The sequence below is a fragment of the Dendrobates tinctorius genome, unplaced genomic scaffold, assembly GCF_039654945.1.
Source record: "Dendrobates tinctorius isolate UK_male_01 unplaced genomic scaffold, ASM3965494v1 ptg000156l, whole genome shotgun sequence".
NCBI classification, from domain to species: domain Eukaryota; kingdom Metazoa; phylum Chordata; class Amphibia; order Anura; family Dendrobatidae; genus Dendrobates; species Dendrobates tinctorius.
In genome coordinates, this window is record NW_027361823.1 from 32,289,181 (window position 1) to 32,309,520 (window position 20,340).

General features: G+C 43.6%; 1 protein-coding gene across 1 annotated transcript in view; it reads left to right on the forward strand.

The window, feature by feature from the left end:
• LOC141051370 (glutathione S-transferase kappa 1-like) overlaps positions 1–2,657 on the forward strand; it is a 44,022-nt gene extending 41,365 nt beyond the window's left edge. The window contains exon 8 of the mRNA XM_073548308.1: positions 2,411–2,657. Coding sequence (XP_073404409.1) covers positions 2,411–2,454 — 44 coding nt within the window. The 3' untranslated portion in view covers positions 2,455–2,657. The remainder of the gene's footprint in view (positions 1–2,410) is intronic.
• Positions 2,658–20,340: the final 17,683 nt, after the last annotated feature.

Sequence of the window (20,340 nt, forward strand, 5' to 3'; positions counted from 1 at the left end):
AGGCAGAAGATTTAAAAGAGATTTTTTTTCCCTTTTACCAGCAAACCACCCTGCTGCTCAATGCAGTTCCAAAAGGAGAGTCGTTTTCTCCCTCTGCCGGTCTTTAGCTTTGTTGTCCCCAATATCTGCAGCTTGACCTTGTTGTAATGGACTGCCATCTTAGCAATTTTAAGGATGGAGGCAAAATGACGCTCACTGTATCCCTCTGCTAGTAAAGCCAGAATTGAGCCCTTCTTTTCCTCACTCAAGACTTTTCTTTTCAACTCCTTTGGCATGGTTAAAAGTTATTGTTTTCATTCCTATTACTTTTGGCATATTACTAGCACTTGTTTTGCCATCCAGCTTGTCTTATTGCAAGAGGATTGTGAACACCACAGCAGGGTTTTTTATACTTTGCTTCATTAAGTAAGATTTTGTTCAGGTGATCACCTGGTCAGATGCACATTAAGTAGAATGAGGTGTACTCTGGTTGGAATTCAATTGACACTGGAATGGAATGGCTGTCAGACATGTAGAGAAGCTGATTTTTATAAAACTGTGCAGTGGTCTCTTAATTATATATATATATATATATATATATATATATATATATATATATATATATATATATATGTGTATACTGTGAAAAAAAATTTTTGGCATAGCCAGCTCACCGCTTTGAAGGAAACCAGTAATAAGTCCAGCCTGTGGTAGCAGTTCGCACGGAAAACGGATTGGAATAAATCCTTGCATGTAAAAGAAATAGTATGGTTTCTCCAGCGATCAGTCCAGTGGTGGGGTAGAATATAACTTTTATTTTTCCATTAAAAAGGTTCCGAGTGAGGCCTGGAGTAAGACACATTTAGTGTCGAAACATTGTCCACAAGGGATTGACTATTTGCAAAAATGTTACTGAAGAAGCATGGAACCTTTTTAATGGAAAAATAAAAGTTATATTTTACCCCACCATTGGACTGATCGCTGGAGAAGCAATACTATTTCTTTTATATATAATATATATATTCTGTAATATGTGTAATTTGCAAGTGTAGTTAATCCATTTAAGCTTATATGGCGCCGATTCATAAAAGCAATTTCCCCAAGCTTCTGGTGTAAATTGCTTTGAAAAGTCACAAAATTTTGTGGCAACGCTGCATTCACTACAGATTCTCCCAGCCATGCCGAACCTAGCTGGATTGACCTTGGGTCTAATGGGGGGCTGGACGCCACAACTTATCTAATTCATGATGAACTGTGACGTTCCTTACGCCAAAAATCTTACTCAAGTCATTTCTGGCATGGTGGTCGTCAAATGCTCCTGATTCATGAAAAGGCATGTACCTCTTCAGGAATCAGGAGCGTCTGACTCCACCATGCCCCCGCACACGAGCCACTTGAAAATCACCGGTCTTGATGAATCGGTGGTCTTAGGGTTTTTGAGTGTAACAAATATAAGGGTACCTCGGAATCTAATTGAGTGGGATAATACAAGACTGAGACCAAAGTTGATGCAAATAAGTATATTTAACCCCTTACTGCCATCGTTTGGGATAGTACGCCCGATGGCAGTACCCCTGCTTTGATGTGAGCTCTGGCGGTGAGCCGACCTCAAAGCCGGGACATGTCAGCTGTTTTGAACTAACTAAATGCTGCTGTCAAACTCTGACAGTGGCATTTAACAAGCGCTTCTGAACATCTGGCCGGAAATGCACTCACCGGTGACCCACGTCACGTGATTGCGGGTCACCGGTGTGTCGGCATGACAACCAGAGGTCTCCTTGAGACCTATATGGTTGTTGATGCTCAATTGCTGTGAGAGCCACCCTGCGGCGCTCATAGCAATGCAGTAATTCTGCTACATAGAGGCGATCAGAGCGAGTGGCATTAACAGGAGAAGGTCACTATATGTACCTCTTTGGGCTGAAAGTCCCACACAAGTCCAGCAACGCAACCCAAACAAACACAGACCTAGAGGAAATGGAGATGTCTGGATTCTATACAGGCCACAGCAGTTCCAGGGGCGAATAGCTCCCCACTAGAAGTCCAGACAGTAGATAAGCACAGAAAGCATCAGGGTGATACACAGAGGACTGTAGGCAGCATAGCGTGGTGAGGCAGAGCACCGCATAATGAGCAGCAGCAGCAGGGAGTCCACCAGCAGGCAGGCAGGAGCTCTGGAGCCAACAGCAACAAAATACTCAGGCAAAGAGGAACACATAACCAGGACTTAAATAATCAGGACAGACAGGAAGTTCCATAACAAGTCGAGATAGAAGACTCCTCCTTGGATCAGGGCAAACAGGCACAAAGGAAAGTCTGGAATCCTTTCATTGTGGCTCCAGTGATGACCTGTTCACCTGACATGTAACCTCAATAATAATAGTGTTAATACGGAGCACACTCTTCATGTCTTCTCTGTGATTTCTTGCAGGTGAGAAATGGCTGGGACCTGTGCCACAGACATCTAGGCTGTGACTAGTTTATCCAGAGATGAAGTAGTAAAGGAAGAGCTTCTATTTTATTCCTGGTTATTAAATGTATAATGTGCTTCTAGACTTACATGAAGTCATTGATTACCAAAGCTCCTGTATGTTATCATGATGTTGGACCATAATGGGTTAAAAATCCATAATTCACCATTTCTGCCTTAATTAATAAATTCTGTCTATATGTTTGTAGTTTATTGGCTTCTTAATGACTTCTGTAATATTGTACTTTGTGCTGCAGATTGAAAATGTTGGGTGCTCATAAAAAAGAAATGCTTTTATAACTGCTAGAAAACGGTGTTTGCGATACCGCATGTAACATTTGCTTTGTACGGCGTCTTTCCATAACAGCAAAACTAAGAACATGTCTTTGATTTGCTTCTTCAAATGAGCATTGCTTACACAAGTTATTTTCACTGCACCATTATTCCGGTGGTACGGTGCATTAACGTGCCTGTGTTAGCTGTACACTTTTATTGGGGATTTGAATGAGGAGAATCCGTAGCACAATGTGGTGCCGGCGACATAGATGAGATTTCAGCAAATAGTGTCTCAGTGTAGTTGAAAAACTTTTTCTCCACCGCAATTGTTTATATACTACGAGTAGTCCTTAGTAACTATATATGATTTACCCATACAGTGAGTACAGAAAGTATTCAGACCCCTTTAAATTTTTCACTCTGTTTCATTACAGCCTTTTGGTAAATTCAGAAAAGTAAATTTTTTCCCATTAATGTACACTCTGCACCCTATGTTGACTGAAAAAAAACATGCAGAAATTTTTGCAAATCCATTAAAGAAAAACTGAAATATCACATGGTCATAAGTGTAACGGTAGGACGGACGCAGCTTAGCTTAGAGAGCTTACGCTCCCACGCCGCCAGGCCATGACGACGTTGGAGCGTGCATCCCAGGTGAAAATTGAATGTGGACCCACTGAACCACAGAGGGGGACCTGGGCCTACCCAGACTAGGGAAGGGCAGGGACTGGGGTCTGTGGCAGCTGAGCATGTGGGCAAGGTGGTAACATGCAGGACTGGTTGACCCCACACAACTTCAGGTATGAAAGAACATATTACTAAACACACTCATACAGGAGACAAGACATGAACATGCTAGGCTCCCAATAACGCACATCAAGGAAGGGTGATATCACAGGCCAGCAGACGTCAGACGATGGCAGGAGGTCATCACAGCTTGATGCAGTCCAGGGTCATGTGGCACGGGCATATCAGGAGAACTTCTCAGTAGTGCTAGCACAGCAGGAGAACATCAGACACAGAGCTTGGATGGACGTCATCACAGGATGGACCCCAGGGAACAGGCAGGACATCGGGACACAAGCAAAACACGGACAGCAACAGCTCAGGACATCGGCTGGTCAGATCCAGGACTCACAGTCAGAGCCGTCAACAGGAAACAAGACTGGAGACTCCCCAGGAACACGGAGGAGCCCGTCCAGGCACACAAGTGGAACCGACTCTAGAACACTGGCTGGACCACCAGGACCATGGACTGAATATCAAGACACCGGCTGAACACAGGGACACAGGCAAGATACGGACAGCACAGATCCAGGAGCATCGACTTGGCAGCTCAGGACATTGGCTGGTCAGATCCAGGACTCAAAGGTAGAGCCATCACCAGGAACACGAGAAGACTGGAGAATCCCCAGAAACACGGAGGAGAAGCCCGTCCAGGAACACGAATGGGACCGACTCGAACACTGGCTGGACCATCAGGACCATGTACTGGATATCTGGACACAGGCTGGACATCTAGGACAAAGGCAGGACTTCTGGACTCCGGACAACAGACAAGGCTCCAGGCAGAGAACATCAGGTCCCAGGCAGGACATCAGAGACACTGGCAGGACATTGAGCAGTGGTCATCGGGCTCCAGTTACCATATAGCGGTCGTCAGGATCCAGACATCTGACGTGACCTAGAAAGGAACTCAAGCGGTATAGTGCAAGCCTCGCAGGCTCGGACCTGAAAGTTACTGGGTACATAGTTCAAGACACAGAAGGACTTCAAGAATATCACACAGCAGAAATCCACATTCAAGACAAGGACTTTGGTACCAACACATAGACAGGACTGGTCCAGGGACAAAGATATCTGCTTTCCTAGAACTGATAGCAGGCAGAACAGGATCACCATGGAGAATCAAACACACGGCTAGGTTCAGAAACCTAATAAGAAGCTCTGGGCCATGCCCAACAGGGAAGAGGAATTTTAAATAGGAACTGTCCTTCAGCAATAGGCTGGGGACAGAAATTCAAGCGCACACACTGCTCTTAATAAAAGCAGGAAGTTGTGGCCGCGCGTGCACCCTAAGCACCGAAAGAAACCAGTACAGCATAGCCAGCACAGGAACTGAGGCCTAGGGCACACGTGGAAAGTCATGAACCAGCTGCAGATGACCTCGCAACCTGCGGATAGCTTCCACAGCGGCAGCCTGGGACTGCACATGTGGAGGTCGGGCAACGGAGCCAAGACTCTCTACAACACGTGTATGGCTACGAAGCAAAACAGGGAACTGAGCCGCATCCATACAGGTAACAGACAACAGTATCCCAGCTAATTAGGGGGAATGGAGCAAAGGGTAATAGCACAGACATTTAGGGTGTGTGCACACTAGGGTGACCGGATCTCATATGGGGGGAAAAAATGTCAGAATCTTGTTCGTCTGGACCCCACAAAACGATTCCCCTTTCCAGATATTGAGATAGCCAAAATTTGAGCTCGATCAAACGACGTTAACCCGTGCCGCTCGTCGCTCAAAGTTTGAAAAAATCCAAATTGAGGTATTTTAAGATTTAGGTATTTTGCATAGTCTGTTAGACTATAAAGAATGTGACAACAACATTGCAGAAATAGCCCTGACCAAATTTTCGAACCATTTGTGGTATTTGAATGCAGAGTTGGTGGGATTATCATTTTTTGATCCCACCATTACAGACAATGAAAAGTTGTTAATGGCTAATAAATTGCTCAGTAGCACAGATGAACCATCAGAGCACGCTAACCTACATGAGTTGATAATTTTACATAGTTATCTAATCTATTCTAGAGCTTTTGTTAAAGTAGTTTTTGAAACGTCAGAATATAATGCTCGGCATTTGCTTACAACTTGCAGGACATATTGCTTTTGTTCTTCATCTTTTGTCAGAAGGTCGTTAAAGTCGGTTACTTCCTACCTCTTTTAATTTTTCTTTCCTAACTTTTGGATTTACAACCCTAGCGTGCTCTGATGGTTCATCTGTGCTACTGAGCAATTTATTAGCCATTAACAACTTTTCATTGTCTGTAATGGTGGGATCAAAAAACGATAATCCCACCAACTCTGCATTCAAATACCACAAATGTTTCGAAAATTTGGTCAGGGCTATTTCTGCAATGTTGTTGTCACATTCTTTATAGTCTAACAGACTATGCAAAATACCTAAATCTTAAAATACCTCAATTTGGATTTTTTCAAACTTTGAGCGACGAGCAGCACGGGTTAACGTCGTTTGATCGAGCTCAAATTTTGGCTATCTCAATATCTGGAAAGGGGAATCGTTTTGTGGGGTCCAGACGGACAAAATTCCGACATCGATTTTTTGTGGTCACCCTAGTGCACACTTTGCGGATTCTACGGCAGATTCGCAGCGGTTTTGACCCTGCAGATCCACAGCAGTTTCTGCTGCTGTGTACAGTACCATTTAAGTCAATGAAAAATGAAAACCGCTGTGCACATGCTGCAGATTTTTTCACGCGGATTTGCCACGATTTTAAATCCGCAGCATGTCACTTCTTTGTGCAGATTCCGCAGCGGTTTGGCACCTGCTCCATGATCAGGTGGCAAACCGCAGGCTAATCCGCAGGTAAAACTGCAGATCTTTTGACCTGCGGATTTCTGCAAATCCATGGTGACACATCCGCAGCAGATTCTGCAACATGTGCACACAGCCTTAGAGTAACGAGGGGGAAACTAGGCACAAACACACCGGCGTTACAATAAGTATTCAGACCCTTTGCTCAGACACTCATATTTAAGTCACATGCTGTCCATTTCCTTGTGATCCTCTTTGAGATGGTTCTGCTCCTCCATTGGAGTCCAGCTGTGTTTAATTAAACTGATAGGACTTGATTTGTAAAGGCACACACCTGTCTATATAAGACTTCACAGATCACAGTGCATGTCAGACCAAATGAGAATCATGAGGTCAAAGGAACAGGCCAAGGAGCTCAGTCAGAGACAGAATTGTGGCAAGGCACACATATGGCCAAGGTTACAAAAGAATGTCTGCAGTATTCAAGGCTCCTAAGAGCACAGTGGCCTCCATAATCCTTAAGTCTCTCGCATGAAAACCTGGCACAGCCACCGGTACTGGGATCAGAGCTTGCGGCTACATGTATTTCTATGCAACCAAAAAAAGGCTGATATTGTCAAAGCTCATCCACCATAGCAATACATATACTCAAAAGAAAAGTGGAGCCAAGAGCAATAAATCAAGCATGTAAATTTATTGTTTATCCAAAAATAAATAAAACTCAGATTTATAGTAGATCATTCATGAAGTTGAATACATAAGGGAATCAGCGACACTTAGTTTCCACCCATAGGTAAGGGAGGGTTAAAAATTGTCAGTATAGAAATAATTGCATATATCAATAAATTGGCCTTGTGTGTAGCACAAAAAAAAAAGTTAAATTCATATATGAGAAAACACAGATATTTCTCAATAATCATATAGAGTGCTACAGTACATAATTGCAAGTATATAGCAAAAAATGCAAATTTCTCTCAGTGGTCAAATAAAGTGCAATAGTGCATAATTGAGTAATCCAAGATAAGGACCTACAAAATAAACTAAAATAAGCGAAATTATGGCCTGATATCAGATGTGACTACTACCATAATAGGTCCATAAGCCTGAAAAAATAATAAAGTGATCGTAAATTCAGATCTACAAGGTAAACCTCAGACAAAGGAGCCTTAGGCCGGAGTCACACTGGCGAGGAATACGGGAGAGTGAGAGGCGCTAAAAGCACGCATTACACACCTACAAATGATTCTCTATGGGGTCCCTCGCACCAGCCGTATATTTCTCCTCCGTATCCTACGCTCCGTGCCACTCGCAGCATGCTGCGATTGTCAGCGTACTACGCCCGTAGTACGCCAATGCAAGTCTATGGGTGCGCAAAAAATGCGGATTACACACGGACCACACATGTGACTTGCGAGAAATACGCACCAGGTGTCTTTTAGCAAAGCCGGCAATTCAGTGCGCTATACAGTAAACTCACACTGACAGGTTTAATAAAGAAAGAAATAGATATATACACATAGAATACATATATATATATATATATATATATATGCATTCTATGTGTCTATATCTATTCTTTCATTTCTTTATTAAACCTGTCATAGGGCTCCATTATATGTCCATTTTGCAAGCCTGCGAGAAAATCTCACCGTACGGATGCCATACGGATTACATACGGATGCTGACAAGCGCAAAATACGCGACCACACCTTGATTACGGATGACATACGGAGCACTGTTTAGGGGTCTGTCATCCGTATTACGCATGTAAAATACGGAGCGTATTTTGCGCAGGTTAGTGTGACTCCAGCCTTAGTCCGATATCAGGTATGGCTACTGCCAATGATAATATGGCCAGAGAAATGGATATATACAATATAAATAGTAATCATGAGATAAAGCCAGAAAACAACCTTACTAAGATGTGCAGAACGGGACCCCAAAGCGTTTCGCTACTTAGCTTCTTCGGGGGGCGTGAATTTCCATGCTTGATTTATTGCTCTTTTCTCCACTTTTCTTTTGGGTATATGTATTTCTACGCCGGTCCCAGTGTCGGCGGCAGCGTCAGGTTTTCATGGGAGAGACGAGCACGAGAATCGTGCGTCTCTCACAAGTGGGTATGAGCCCTAAATTTGAGAATTGCACCATTTCTGAAATCTGTAGCATGTCAATTCAGCATTTTTGCAGCTTTTTCACCCATAGAAAGGAATGAAAAAGTGCAAAACCAGATTTTGCAGCATTTTTTTTGCTTCATTTTTGAATAAGAAAACTAACTTTATCAAACATGTGCTGTAGAAAAGTCAAACGTATTCCACACCAAAAAAAAAGAAAACCAAAAATAAATGGTGCAAAAATGCAAAAAAACACCTAGCAAAATCGGTGTTATGGATCCAGAGTTTTTATTGCCAAAAGAGGAGGTTTTGGCTTCAAAAGGTGTGTGAACATAACCTAGTAATTCTGCAGCCATCACATTTGGTTATCCTTTTTGAATATCATTTTCGTTTTGTAGATTTATTTTTTTTAATAGCCAAAGCTCTAACGTATCTATAGATTTTCTTTATAATTTTGGATTGACTAGTATTAAAAATGCATTTTCTTGCATTTCTGAAGTCTTCTAGAGAAGCCTATGGGAAAAAAAAACCCTCCATATCCAAAGCATGCTCTTATAGGAGAGAAATAACACAACTAATCCAAAAAAATCGCACAGATTTAACAAGTCGCTGAATGTATTGATTTTAATAATTTTCAATAGACAGAGTAACATCTGGCCCCATTGTTTTTAGCCTAGAAAAAAAAATTGCCAAATGTGTGTGATTTTAGCGTTTTTCTTCTTTTAGTATAGCACCATAGAATCAGTGCAACTTTAAGACTGTGTGCACATGTTGCAGATTTAGATGCGGATAAGCAGCATTATTGGCCGCATGGATTTGCATCAAATTCACAGTGTAGTGCACAGCCTATCTATGGGAAATGGAGATTTGTTGTGCACATGCTGCCGAAAAATCCACGCAGATTTGGGGTATGTGCACACATTGCGGATTCTGCTGCAGATCCATTTTAACCAATGGAAAATAAAAAAACGCTGTGCACATGCTGGGATTTTTCCGAGCAGATTTGCTGCGGTTTTGAATCCGCAGCATGTCAATTCTTTGTGCGGAATCCGCAGCGTTTTCACACTTGCTCCATTATAGAAATCCGTAGGTGTAAAAACGCAGGCGAAATCGGAACAAAATCTGCACTAAATCCACAGGTAAAACGCAGGTCATTTTACCTGCGGATTCAGCAAAATCCGCGTGGAAAAATCCGCAGCGGAATCCGCAACATGTGCACATACCCTTGCAGCGTTTATTTTTTCTGCTGCGGATGTGGGTGCGAGAAACGCTGCAGATCGGGAAAGAGGGAAGTGTGTGGGCAGAGACTGTGTGTGTGTCTGTGTGCAGGGCGGGTTCTGCGTGTCTGTGTGTGCGAGTGTGTCCCTGTGTGTGTGCGGGTCTGTGTAAGCAGCCATTGTCTGATCGGACTACTGCTCTCATCCGGCTATGAATGCTCACAGTCATAGCATTGCCGATGATGGGAAAGTAGTCCCATCAGACAATGTATGTGTTCAGTAGTAAAAAAAAACAAAAACATACAGTACATACATATACACATACATTACAGACAGTACGTACAACATAGAGTACATACTCAAATCGCCTAGTCCCTGAAGTCGTCGATCTCCTGTAATAAAAATAATAAGCCAACCTATACATTACCTTTCCACCATAGTCCAGTTAATAACGAGTGTCACACAACCATTTCCCATGTAGAACACTGACATCGGGTGATGCCAGTACTCTACAGGGGCTCCCGCAATGAACTGACAGGTGGATGTATCCCTCCACCTCCAGGAAAGAGATCACCTAAGGCCGGAGTCACACTGGCGAGGAATACGGGAGAGTGAGAGGCGCAAAAAGCACGCATTAGACACGGACCAATGATTCTCTATGGGGTCACTCGCACCAGGCGTATATTTCTCCTCAGTATCCTACGCTCCCTGCCACTCGCAGCATGCTGCGATTGTCAGCGTACTACGCCCGTAGTATGCCAATGCAAGTCTATGAGTGCGCAAAAAATACGCATTACACACGAAACACACGTGTGACCTGCGAGCAATACGCAGGTCTTTTGGCTGGTGAACAGGAAATGGGCCAATCCATCATCAGGAAGCGTAGACATGCAAATGAGCTAAAAAACCGCTCCAGACATCCAGAAAGTCAGCCTCCACGGAGTACAGCAGCAGCATGGTGTCCACATATATAAATGTAGAGATGCTCATTGTGATGGTGCAGGAGCGGCCAGAAATATGGGACCCACGCGACGCAAACTATGCGAACCGCACAAGAAAGGAGGCGTCATGGAGGCGCATCTGTCGCCAGATGTACCATGACTTTGGTGACAGACCACGTGATGAGCAGCAGAAAATTCGTAAGTGCAACCATAAAAATATCATTAACCTTAGCGCACGCTATAAAAGGAATCTAGATTCATCACCCCCCTTCCTGTGCATGTACTTTTATTAGCCTCATGAGGCCGTTACATTAGTATGTGACACGTGGCTTCACACAGCCATAATTAGGGGTTAGGCCACAAGCTCCTCATCCTCCTAGCCAATAAAATTAGTTTCAGTGTAGCTAATGAGACCCTGGGTATCGGTCCAATTACATATGCCACCATGGTTAGAACGCACACCCCAGAAGGCCCCATGCCTAGACTACTGGTAGAAAATGTGACCTCTCAAATATGTGATTTTGACATTCTTTCCTGTCACATTGCAGTGGAAGATGTGATGAAACGGTGGAGGAGCATCCGGGACCAATACCGCCGGGAACGCCAGCAGTGGTCCAGGAGTGGTGATGCTGGCCATATAAAGCGCAAATATATCTACTATGACCGGCTGAACTTCCTCGCCCCAATTCTGGCTCTGAGACCGTAAGTACATACCTCACACCACATGACACAAAAACATTACACAAATACTTTACAGGGACAAAAATATTGATGTATTTTTGCCTCTGTTCTATTTCATAACAGAACTCAATCCAACCTTACGGATCGAGGAACGGCCTCAGAGGCAGAGCCCATTATAGATCCTGTAGGGGATGAGGTGGCTGGCCCATCTTCTCCCCCTACAAGAAGGATGGCTGAAGAGAAGGCATCACCAGAACACACAATGGCTGCCCTACACAACACACCACCAGGACGGTCTGCTGCTGCAAACTCACCCATCCTGGAAGAGCCGGGTAACTTGAGCAGCAGCCCAACTGCCCAGATAAGGCCCTCCCCACAGGCTGCTCTAGCATCACGGCGAATAAGAAGGCGCCAGGTCACCATTCAAGAGAGCAGGACCAATGTGGACACAGGGGTGCTAAATTACTTGTCCAGAGTCACTACAGATGATGGTGAGGAGGCCTATGCACGTAGCCTCACCCTTTATCTCCGTGCCCTTACCCGTGAGGTCAGGCTCTGTATTATGAGATGTATTCAGATCCTGCTTGATGCAAGCACCCCCCCCAATACCCCATATGAGGTGTTTGAATTTCTGGAGAGGTGGCAGCTCTCACCAAGAAATTTAATGCGCATGAGACCATCCACACAGATGCTTGGTCAAGCAGGATCTGAAAAGCCCCTAATACGTGGGCCAACACCTCAACCCCTTCCTCCCCCTACCCATCCTTCTATTCCGCAGCCCCAAATGTCTTCCTCAAGCCAACCACACCAATATGGCCACTTGTACCCACCCAGTGTTGGAGGCTGGTCCCAACCTGGTTGGGGACGATCTGGCTATCTTGGTGGGTATGAGCCACGGGCCTACCAGAGCCAACAAGAAGCCCCTCACCATCATCATTACTCTGGCCAGTATCCCCAACAGGCCCAGGAGGCTGGACAACTACAGCATCATGAGCAACAGTATGGCCCCACACAGGGCGATGTTGCCCACAATGTCCAGCAGCACCCACAGGCTGGTCCTCCACGTTCCCCTTCCCCTACATATGAGGATTTATGAATCAAAAGTTTGGAGATGTCCAGTGACATGTAACTGGTGCTTCTAATCTAGACCAAAAAACAGGTGTTCTCCATCACCAACATTTAGAACATAATTTAACACTCACATTTTTAAACAATGTTTTCCAAACATATGAAACAATCCATCATGACAGGCAACGCTACCTCACGCCTTTCACACAGATATTACATGTGTGTATAAAAGAGAATATTTAAATGCGCTATACTGTTACATGAAAGGATGAAAATACACTAGTCACTTGCTAACGCCTAGGAAAGGCGTGCTTGCCTTTAGTTAAGTAGTCACCTTTTTTGTTAACAATCTCTAGTAAAACAATTTGATGCGACCAGCATTCACAATATCACGCTCTCTCTAGGTCTTAACAAGTGATTTTTGTATTTTCATCCTTTCCAGTACAGCATGCTTAAATATTGTCTGTTCTACAGACAGGTAATATCTATGTGAAAGATGTGAGGTAGCCTTGCCTGTCATGGTGGAATCATTCTATGATTGGAAAACATTATGAGGAAATGTGAGTGTTATCTTATTGACTTTATGTAGGTGATGGAGCTCACCCTTTGTTGCCTAATCAAGGTTAATGTAGGCATGCAGCAATGTTGTTATTGCATAATGTTTGTTGCAGTTTTTTTCTGTAATGTTAATGTTACACCAAGTTAACCCCTTCACCCCCAAGGGTGGTTTGCACGTTCATGACCGGGCCAATTTTTACAATTCTGACCACTGTACCTTTATGAGGTCATAACTCTGGAACGCTTCCATGGATCCCGGTGATTCTGACATTGTTTTCTCGTGACATATTGTACTTCATGTTAGTGGTAAAATTTCATTCAAATAACTTGCGTTTATTTGTGAGAAAAACGGAAATTTGGCGAAAATTTTGAAAATTTCGCAATTTTCCAACTTTGAATTTTTATGCCCTTAAATCACAGAGATACGGCACACAAAAAACTTGATAACTAACATTTCCCACATGTTTACTTTACATCAGCACAATTTTGGAACCCAAATTTTTTTTTGTTAGGAAGTTATAAGGGTTAAAAGTTGACCAGCGATTTCTCATTTTTACAACACCATTTTATTTTTAGGACCACATCACATTTGAAGCCACTTTGAGGGGTCTATATGATAGAAAATACCCAAAAGTGACACCATTCTAAAAACTGCACCCCTTAAAGTGCTCAAAACCACATTCAAGAAGTTTATTAACCCTTTAGGTGCGTCACAGGAATTTTTTTGAATATTTAAAAAAAAATGAACATCTAACTTTTTTTCATAAAAAAAATACTTCAGGTTCAATTTTTTTTATTTAACCAAGGGTAACAGGAGAAATTGGACTGCAAAAGTTATTGAGCAATTTGTCCTGAGTACGCAGATACCTGATATGTGGGGGGGAACCACTGTTTCGGTGCATGGCAGAGCTCAGAATGGAAGGAGCGCCGTTTGACTTTTTCAATGCAAAATTGGCTGGAATTCAGATTGGACGCCATGTCACGTTTGGAGAGTCCCTGATGTACCTAAACAGTGGAAACCCCCTACAAGTGACCCCATTTTGGAAACTAGACCCCCCAAGGAACTTATCTAGATATGTGGTGAGAACTTTGAACCCACAAGGGCTTTACAGAAGTTTATAACGTACAGCGGTACAATTAAAAAATCATATTTTTTCCACAAAAATGATCTTTTCACCCCAATTTTTATTTTCCCAAGGGTAACAGGACCCTAAAAGTTATTGTGCAATTTGTCCTGAGTACGCTGATACCCCACATGTGGGGGTAAACCACTATTTGGGCGCATAGCAGAGCTCGGAAGGGAAGCAGCGCCATTTGACGTTTTTGGCTGGAATTGAGATCGGACACCATGTCGCGTTTGGAAAACCCCTGATGTACCAAAACAGTGGAAACCCCCCACAAATGACACCATTTTGGAAACTAGACCCCCTAAGGAACTTATCTAGATGTGTGGTGAGAACTTTGAACCCCCATGGGCTTCACAGAAGTTTATAACATAAAGCCATACAATTAAAAAATCATATTTTTTCCACAAAAATGATCTTTTCACCCTCAATTCTTATTTTTCCAAGGGTAACAGGACTGTAAAAGTTATTGTGCAATTTGTCCTGAGTACGCCGATACCCCACATGTGGGGGTAAACCACTATTTGGGCGCATGGCAGAGCTCGGAAGGGAAGCAGCGCCATTTGACGTTTTTGGCTGGAATTGAGATCGGACACCATGTCGCGTTTGGAAAACTCCTGATGTACCAAAACAGTGGAAACCCCCCACAAATGACACCATTTTGGAAACTAGACCCCCTAAGGAACTTATCTAGATGTGTGGTGAGCACTTTGACCCCCCCAGTGCTTCACAGAAGTTTATAATGCCCGGGCGTGAAAATAAAAAATTTGTATTTTTTCCACAAACATGATCTTTTAGTCACCATTTTTTTATTTTCCCAAGGGTACAGGAGAAATTGGACCCCAAAAGTTGTTGTCCAATTTGTCCTGAGTATGCTGATACCCCATATGTGGGAGAAAACTACTGTATGGGCACACGTCGGGGCTCGGAAGGGAAGTAGTGACGTTTTGGAATGCAGACTTTGATGGAATGGTCTGCGGGTGTCATGTTGCCTTTGGAGAGCCCCTAATGTACCTAAACAGTGGAAACCCCCCACAAATGACACCATTTTGTAAACTAGACCCCCCAAGGAACTTATCTAGATGTGTGGTGAGCACTTTGAACCCCCCAGTGCTTCACAGAAGTTTATAACGCCCGGGCGTGAAAATAAAAAATTCGTATTTTTTCCACAAACATGATCTTTTAGTCACCATTTTTTTATTTTCCCAAGGGTACCAGGAGAAATTGGACCCCAAAAGTTGTTGTCCAATTTGTCCTGAGTATGCTGATACCCCATATGTGGGAGAAAACTACTGTATGGGCACACGTCGGGGCTCGGAAGGGAAGTAGTGACGTTTTGGAATGCAGACTTTGATGGAATGGTCTGCGGGTGTCATGTTGCCTTTGGAGAGCCCCTAATGTACCTAAACAGTGGAAACCCCCCACAAATGACCCCATTTTGAAAACTAGACCCACTAAGGAACTTATCTAGATGTGAGGTGAGCACTTTGAACCCCCAAGAGCTTCACAGAAGTTTATAATGCCAGGGCATGAAAATAAAAAAATCGTATTTTTTCCAGAAACATAATCAATTAGTCCCCAATTTTTTCATTTTCCCAAGGGTAACAGGAGAAATTGGACCCCCAAAAGTTGTTGTCCAATTTGGCCTGAGTACGCTGACACCCCATATGTGGGAGAAAACTACTGTATGGACACACGTCGGGGCTCGGAAGGGAAGCAGTGACGTTTTGGAATGCAGACTTTGATGGAATGGTCTGCGGGTGTCATGTGCGTTTGGAGAGCCCCTGATGTACCTAAACTATTGAAACTCCCCACAAGTGACCCCATTTTGGACACTAGACCCCCCACGGAACTTATCTAGATGTGTGGTGAGCACTTTGAACCCCCAAGTGCTTCACAGAAGTTTATAACACTCGGACGTGAAAATAAAAAAATCATTTTTTTCCACAAAAATGATATTTTTGCCCCCAATTTTTTATTTTCCTAAGGGTAACAGGAGAAACTGGACCCCAAAAATTGTTTTGCAATTTGTCCTGAGTAGGTTGATACCCTACATGTGGGGTAAAACACTGTTTGGGCGCATGGCAGAGCTTGGAAGGGAAGGAGCAACATTTGACTTTTTCAACTCAGAATTGGCTGGTATTGAGATCAGACGCCATGTTGCATTTGGAGAGCCCCTGATGTGCCCAAACAGTGGAAACCCCCCAATTATAACTCCAACCCTAACCCCAACACGCCCCTAACCCTAATCTGAGCCCTAACTGTAGCCCTAACCCTAGCCCTAACCCTAGCCCTAACCCTAACGGGAAAATGGAGATAAATACTTTTTTTTTAATTTTATTATTTTTCCCTAACTAAGGGGGTGATGACGGGGGTTTGATTTACTATTTATGGTGGTTTTTATATTTGGCAGCTGTCGCACGCTAAAAAAAAGTTTTTGCATCACCACATATTGAGAGCTATAATTTTTCCGTATTTTGACCCACCGAGTCATGTGAGGTCTTATTTTTTGCGGGACGAGTTGACGTTTTTATTGGTACCATTTTCGGGCATGTGACATTTTTTGATCGCTTTTTATTCCTATTTTTGGGACACAGAATGAACAAAAACCAGCGTTTCATGAATTTCTTTTGGGGGGGTGCGTTTACACCGTTCCGCGTGCGGTAAAATTGATAAAGCGGTTTTATTCTTCGGGTCAGTACGGTTACAGCGATACCTCATTTATGTCATTTTTTTATGTTTTTGTCTTTTTTATGCAATGAAAACTATTTTATATAAAAAAATAATTATTTTGCATTATTCTGCGAGCTATAACTTTTTTATTTTTTCGCTGATGATGCTGTGTGGTGGTTCGTTTTTTGCGGGACAAGATGATGTTTTCAGTGGTACCATGGATATTTATATGCGTCTTTTTGATCGCGCGTTATTACACTTTTTGTTTGGCGGTATGATAATAAATCATTATTTTTTGCTTCGTTTTTTATTTTTTAAGGGGTTCGCTAAAGGGGTTAACTAATGGGACAGTTTTATAGGGCGGGTCATTACGGACGCGGCGATACCTAATATGTGTACTTTTATTGTTTTTTTTTTTATTATTTCCAAAAAATGGATTTATTGGGGGAATATATATATTTTTTTTTCTAATTTGGCGATTTTTTTTTAAATTATTTTAACACTTTTTTTTATTTTTTTTTTTACTTTATTAAATAGTCCCAGGTGGGACATCACTGTCCTGTGACAGATCGCTGATCTGTCACATCACAGATCACTGTGACAGATCAGCGATCTGACACAGGCACTGCAGAAGGCTTCCTCATGCCTGCGCTTTGCAGGCACTGAGGAAGCCAGCTTCCTCAGGCCCCCGAAGGCCCCCGTCGCCATCTTGGATTCGGGGGCCTGGAGGAAAGGAGCACCCCGCAGCAGCGCTGCACATTGCGCTGCCGTGGGGGGCTCAGAGAAGCATGGAGGGAGCCCCCTCCCTGCCGATGCTTCCCTTTAACCCCCGGTACACCGCGATCATGTTTGATCGTGGTGTGCAAGGGGTTAACGTGTCGGGGGTGGTCCGTGACCGCCCCTGACACATTGTGCCGGGTGTCAGCTGTGATAATCAGCTGACACCCGGCCGCGATCAGCGACCCTCACCACGTGGGCGCCGCTGATCGCGCTAGACGTACTATCCCGTCCATGGGCATAGGGGCCCGGTTCCCATGGACGGGATAGTACGTCTCATGTCAGGAAGGGGTTAAAGAAGGCCCAAAGGGTCATTTTGGCCATTGCCAAATTAGTGTTTATGGCAAAATTATGTTTGCCTTTAAGCAAAACAAAAAAAAAAAAAGGCAAAACTAAAAATTTGTCTACTCTAGTTAACGTCTCTGTGTGATTTTTCACAATCCCTCACAACATACTAACAGACACCAACCAATGCACTGAAACACTCATAGAATCATAAGGGGTTGAGTAATATATATTTAGACACACTTAAAGAAACAAATTAGAACATAGACACAGCATGCTCTTGCCAAGAAGTTGCCCCCTCAGATGAGATAAAGTAATTGGTGAATATATCACGCACTTTGAGGCCAGAGAGCGGTCAACGTTGAGGGATGATAGGTGGTCTCACCCTGCGCACATTGTCCGGCCTACGCACAACACCATCAGAGGAGGAACAATCATGTATCCTGGTGAAGTTATGCAGAACAACACAGGCTTTGACAACTTCATTCACATTTTGCTCACTCAACTGAATGGCCGACTGGAGTACCCGCCATTTGGCACAAAGAATCCCAAAGGAACACTCCACCAGTCGCCTAGCACGTGATAGGCGCAAGTTAAAAATTCTGCGCCTGTGGTCAAGGTTGCGCCGGGGATATGGCCTCATGACATTGCGTGATAACTGAAAGGCCTCATCTGCCACAAGGACATAAGGGACTGATTGTTCGGGGGAGCCTGGTAGCTGGCGTGGTGGTGGTAGATCCAACTGGTTGGTGCGTAGCCGCCGACCCATTATGGAAGTATTGAAGACTCTAGAGTCTCCCGTCCTTCCATAGCCCCAATGTCAACAATTATAAACTTGTATTGAGGGTCTACCAGAGCCAACAATACAACAGAAAAGTATTGTTTATAATTGAAGAATTGGGAGCCTGAGTTCGGCGGCTTACGCACCCTGATATGTTTGCCATCCAGGGCCCCAATACAATTTGGAAACTGGCAGTCCTCCTCAAAGTCCCTTGAAATCCTTAACCAGTCTTCCATCCTGGGCTCGGGTAGGACAACCTGATGGAGTCTTGTCCAGATTTGTGCACATGTAGACCTCACTATGCCTGAAATGGTTGACTTTCCAATGAGAAACTCATGGTGGAGGGCGACATAAGACAGGCCAGTGGACAGGAAGCTGTAGAACAACAGAAATAGTCCAGGTTAGAATGGCTAAAGTAAAAAAAAATCAGTTACATGCCGACCAAACTGGTTAGGAAATGAGAGAGAACAACACACACATATTTGGTGGCACAATGACTAAGTGATATGCAGTACATATTACATGTAACATTCTGCTGTGTCAGGTGAAACATATTTTGAGTAAGTTGAGGGTATTAAACTTTGTCCAAGAAGGCCAAAAAACATAAATTAACACACACATTATGAACATAGAGAATGTGGTTGTGGAGTACATACCGTATTGTGAGTAGAAGTCGCTCCTCTGCAGATATCGCTTTGCGCATCCTTGTGTCCTGAAAGGTTATCCCAGGGTGCACTATCTCCAAGAGGCGATCAAATGTGGCAATGCTCATTCGACAGTACTGGTAAAATTTCTCCGGATGCTCCCGCAGAGACGAATAGAGGCGGTGAAAATGCCCTCTTGTGAGTCGTTGCCTCAAAAGTGGATGTACCCACATGCGTCTCCTCCTCCGCGGATCCACTATCACAGGATATGGTTGCCCAAAGCGCCGTGACAAAAGCCAGGTAAAGAGAACCTGCTCAGTTGTATTGAATCGCAGACCCTCTGCCATGCTGCACAAAGAACACCAACACACCTCGTGAAAGCAAGGTGACAAATGTACAGAATGTAGGCAGCCACCTGTTTCTGAGTGTCTAAATAGGGTGCAGGCTAATGATTTAAATTGTTTGCAGGCCTGAAAACCATTAAATGTCCATTTTGCAAGGCTGCGAGAAAATCTCGCCATACGGATTGCATACGGATGCCACACGGATTACATACGGATACACACATGCGCAAAATGCGCGACCTCACCTTGCTTACGGATGACCTACGGAGCACTGTTTAGGAGTCATTCATCCGTATTACGCATGTAAAATACGGAGCGTATTTTGCGCAGGTTAGTGTGACTCCAGCCTAACCCTAATTCTCACACAATATTGCCGTAACGTGAGAGCCTGAACTCAGGAAACCTCTTCAGTGATGCACAGCAGGAGCCATTATCTCCTATCAGTGCATCCTGGGAGGCCCTGTAGAGCAGTGACATCACCCGATGTCACTGTTCTACAGGGGAGATCGTCGTGGGACACTCGTTATTAAATGGACTACGTCGGAACAGGGCGTATTTGTGTTTTTTTGTGTTTTTTTTCAGGAGATCGAGGGCGTCACATGGATTAGGCGTATAATAAAGATGGCAAATCTGTGTAGTGTTTTATTTCATTAAAATACTTTTTTCTGGCTGTGTCTTTTATTATCCCTTAACAACTATAATGGATAATGGATAAAGGCAAATCTGCAACATGTGCACATACTCTAAAAATAAATAATAATAAATAGGCTTTTTGATAAATATGCAATAATGAAATCTGCCAGCAGATGGCAGTAAGAGCCTTTACTATTTGCAGGCTTCAGAAGGTCAGA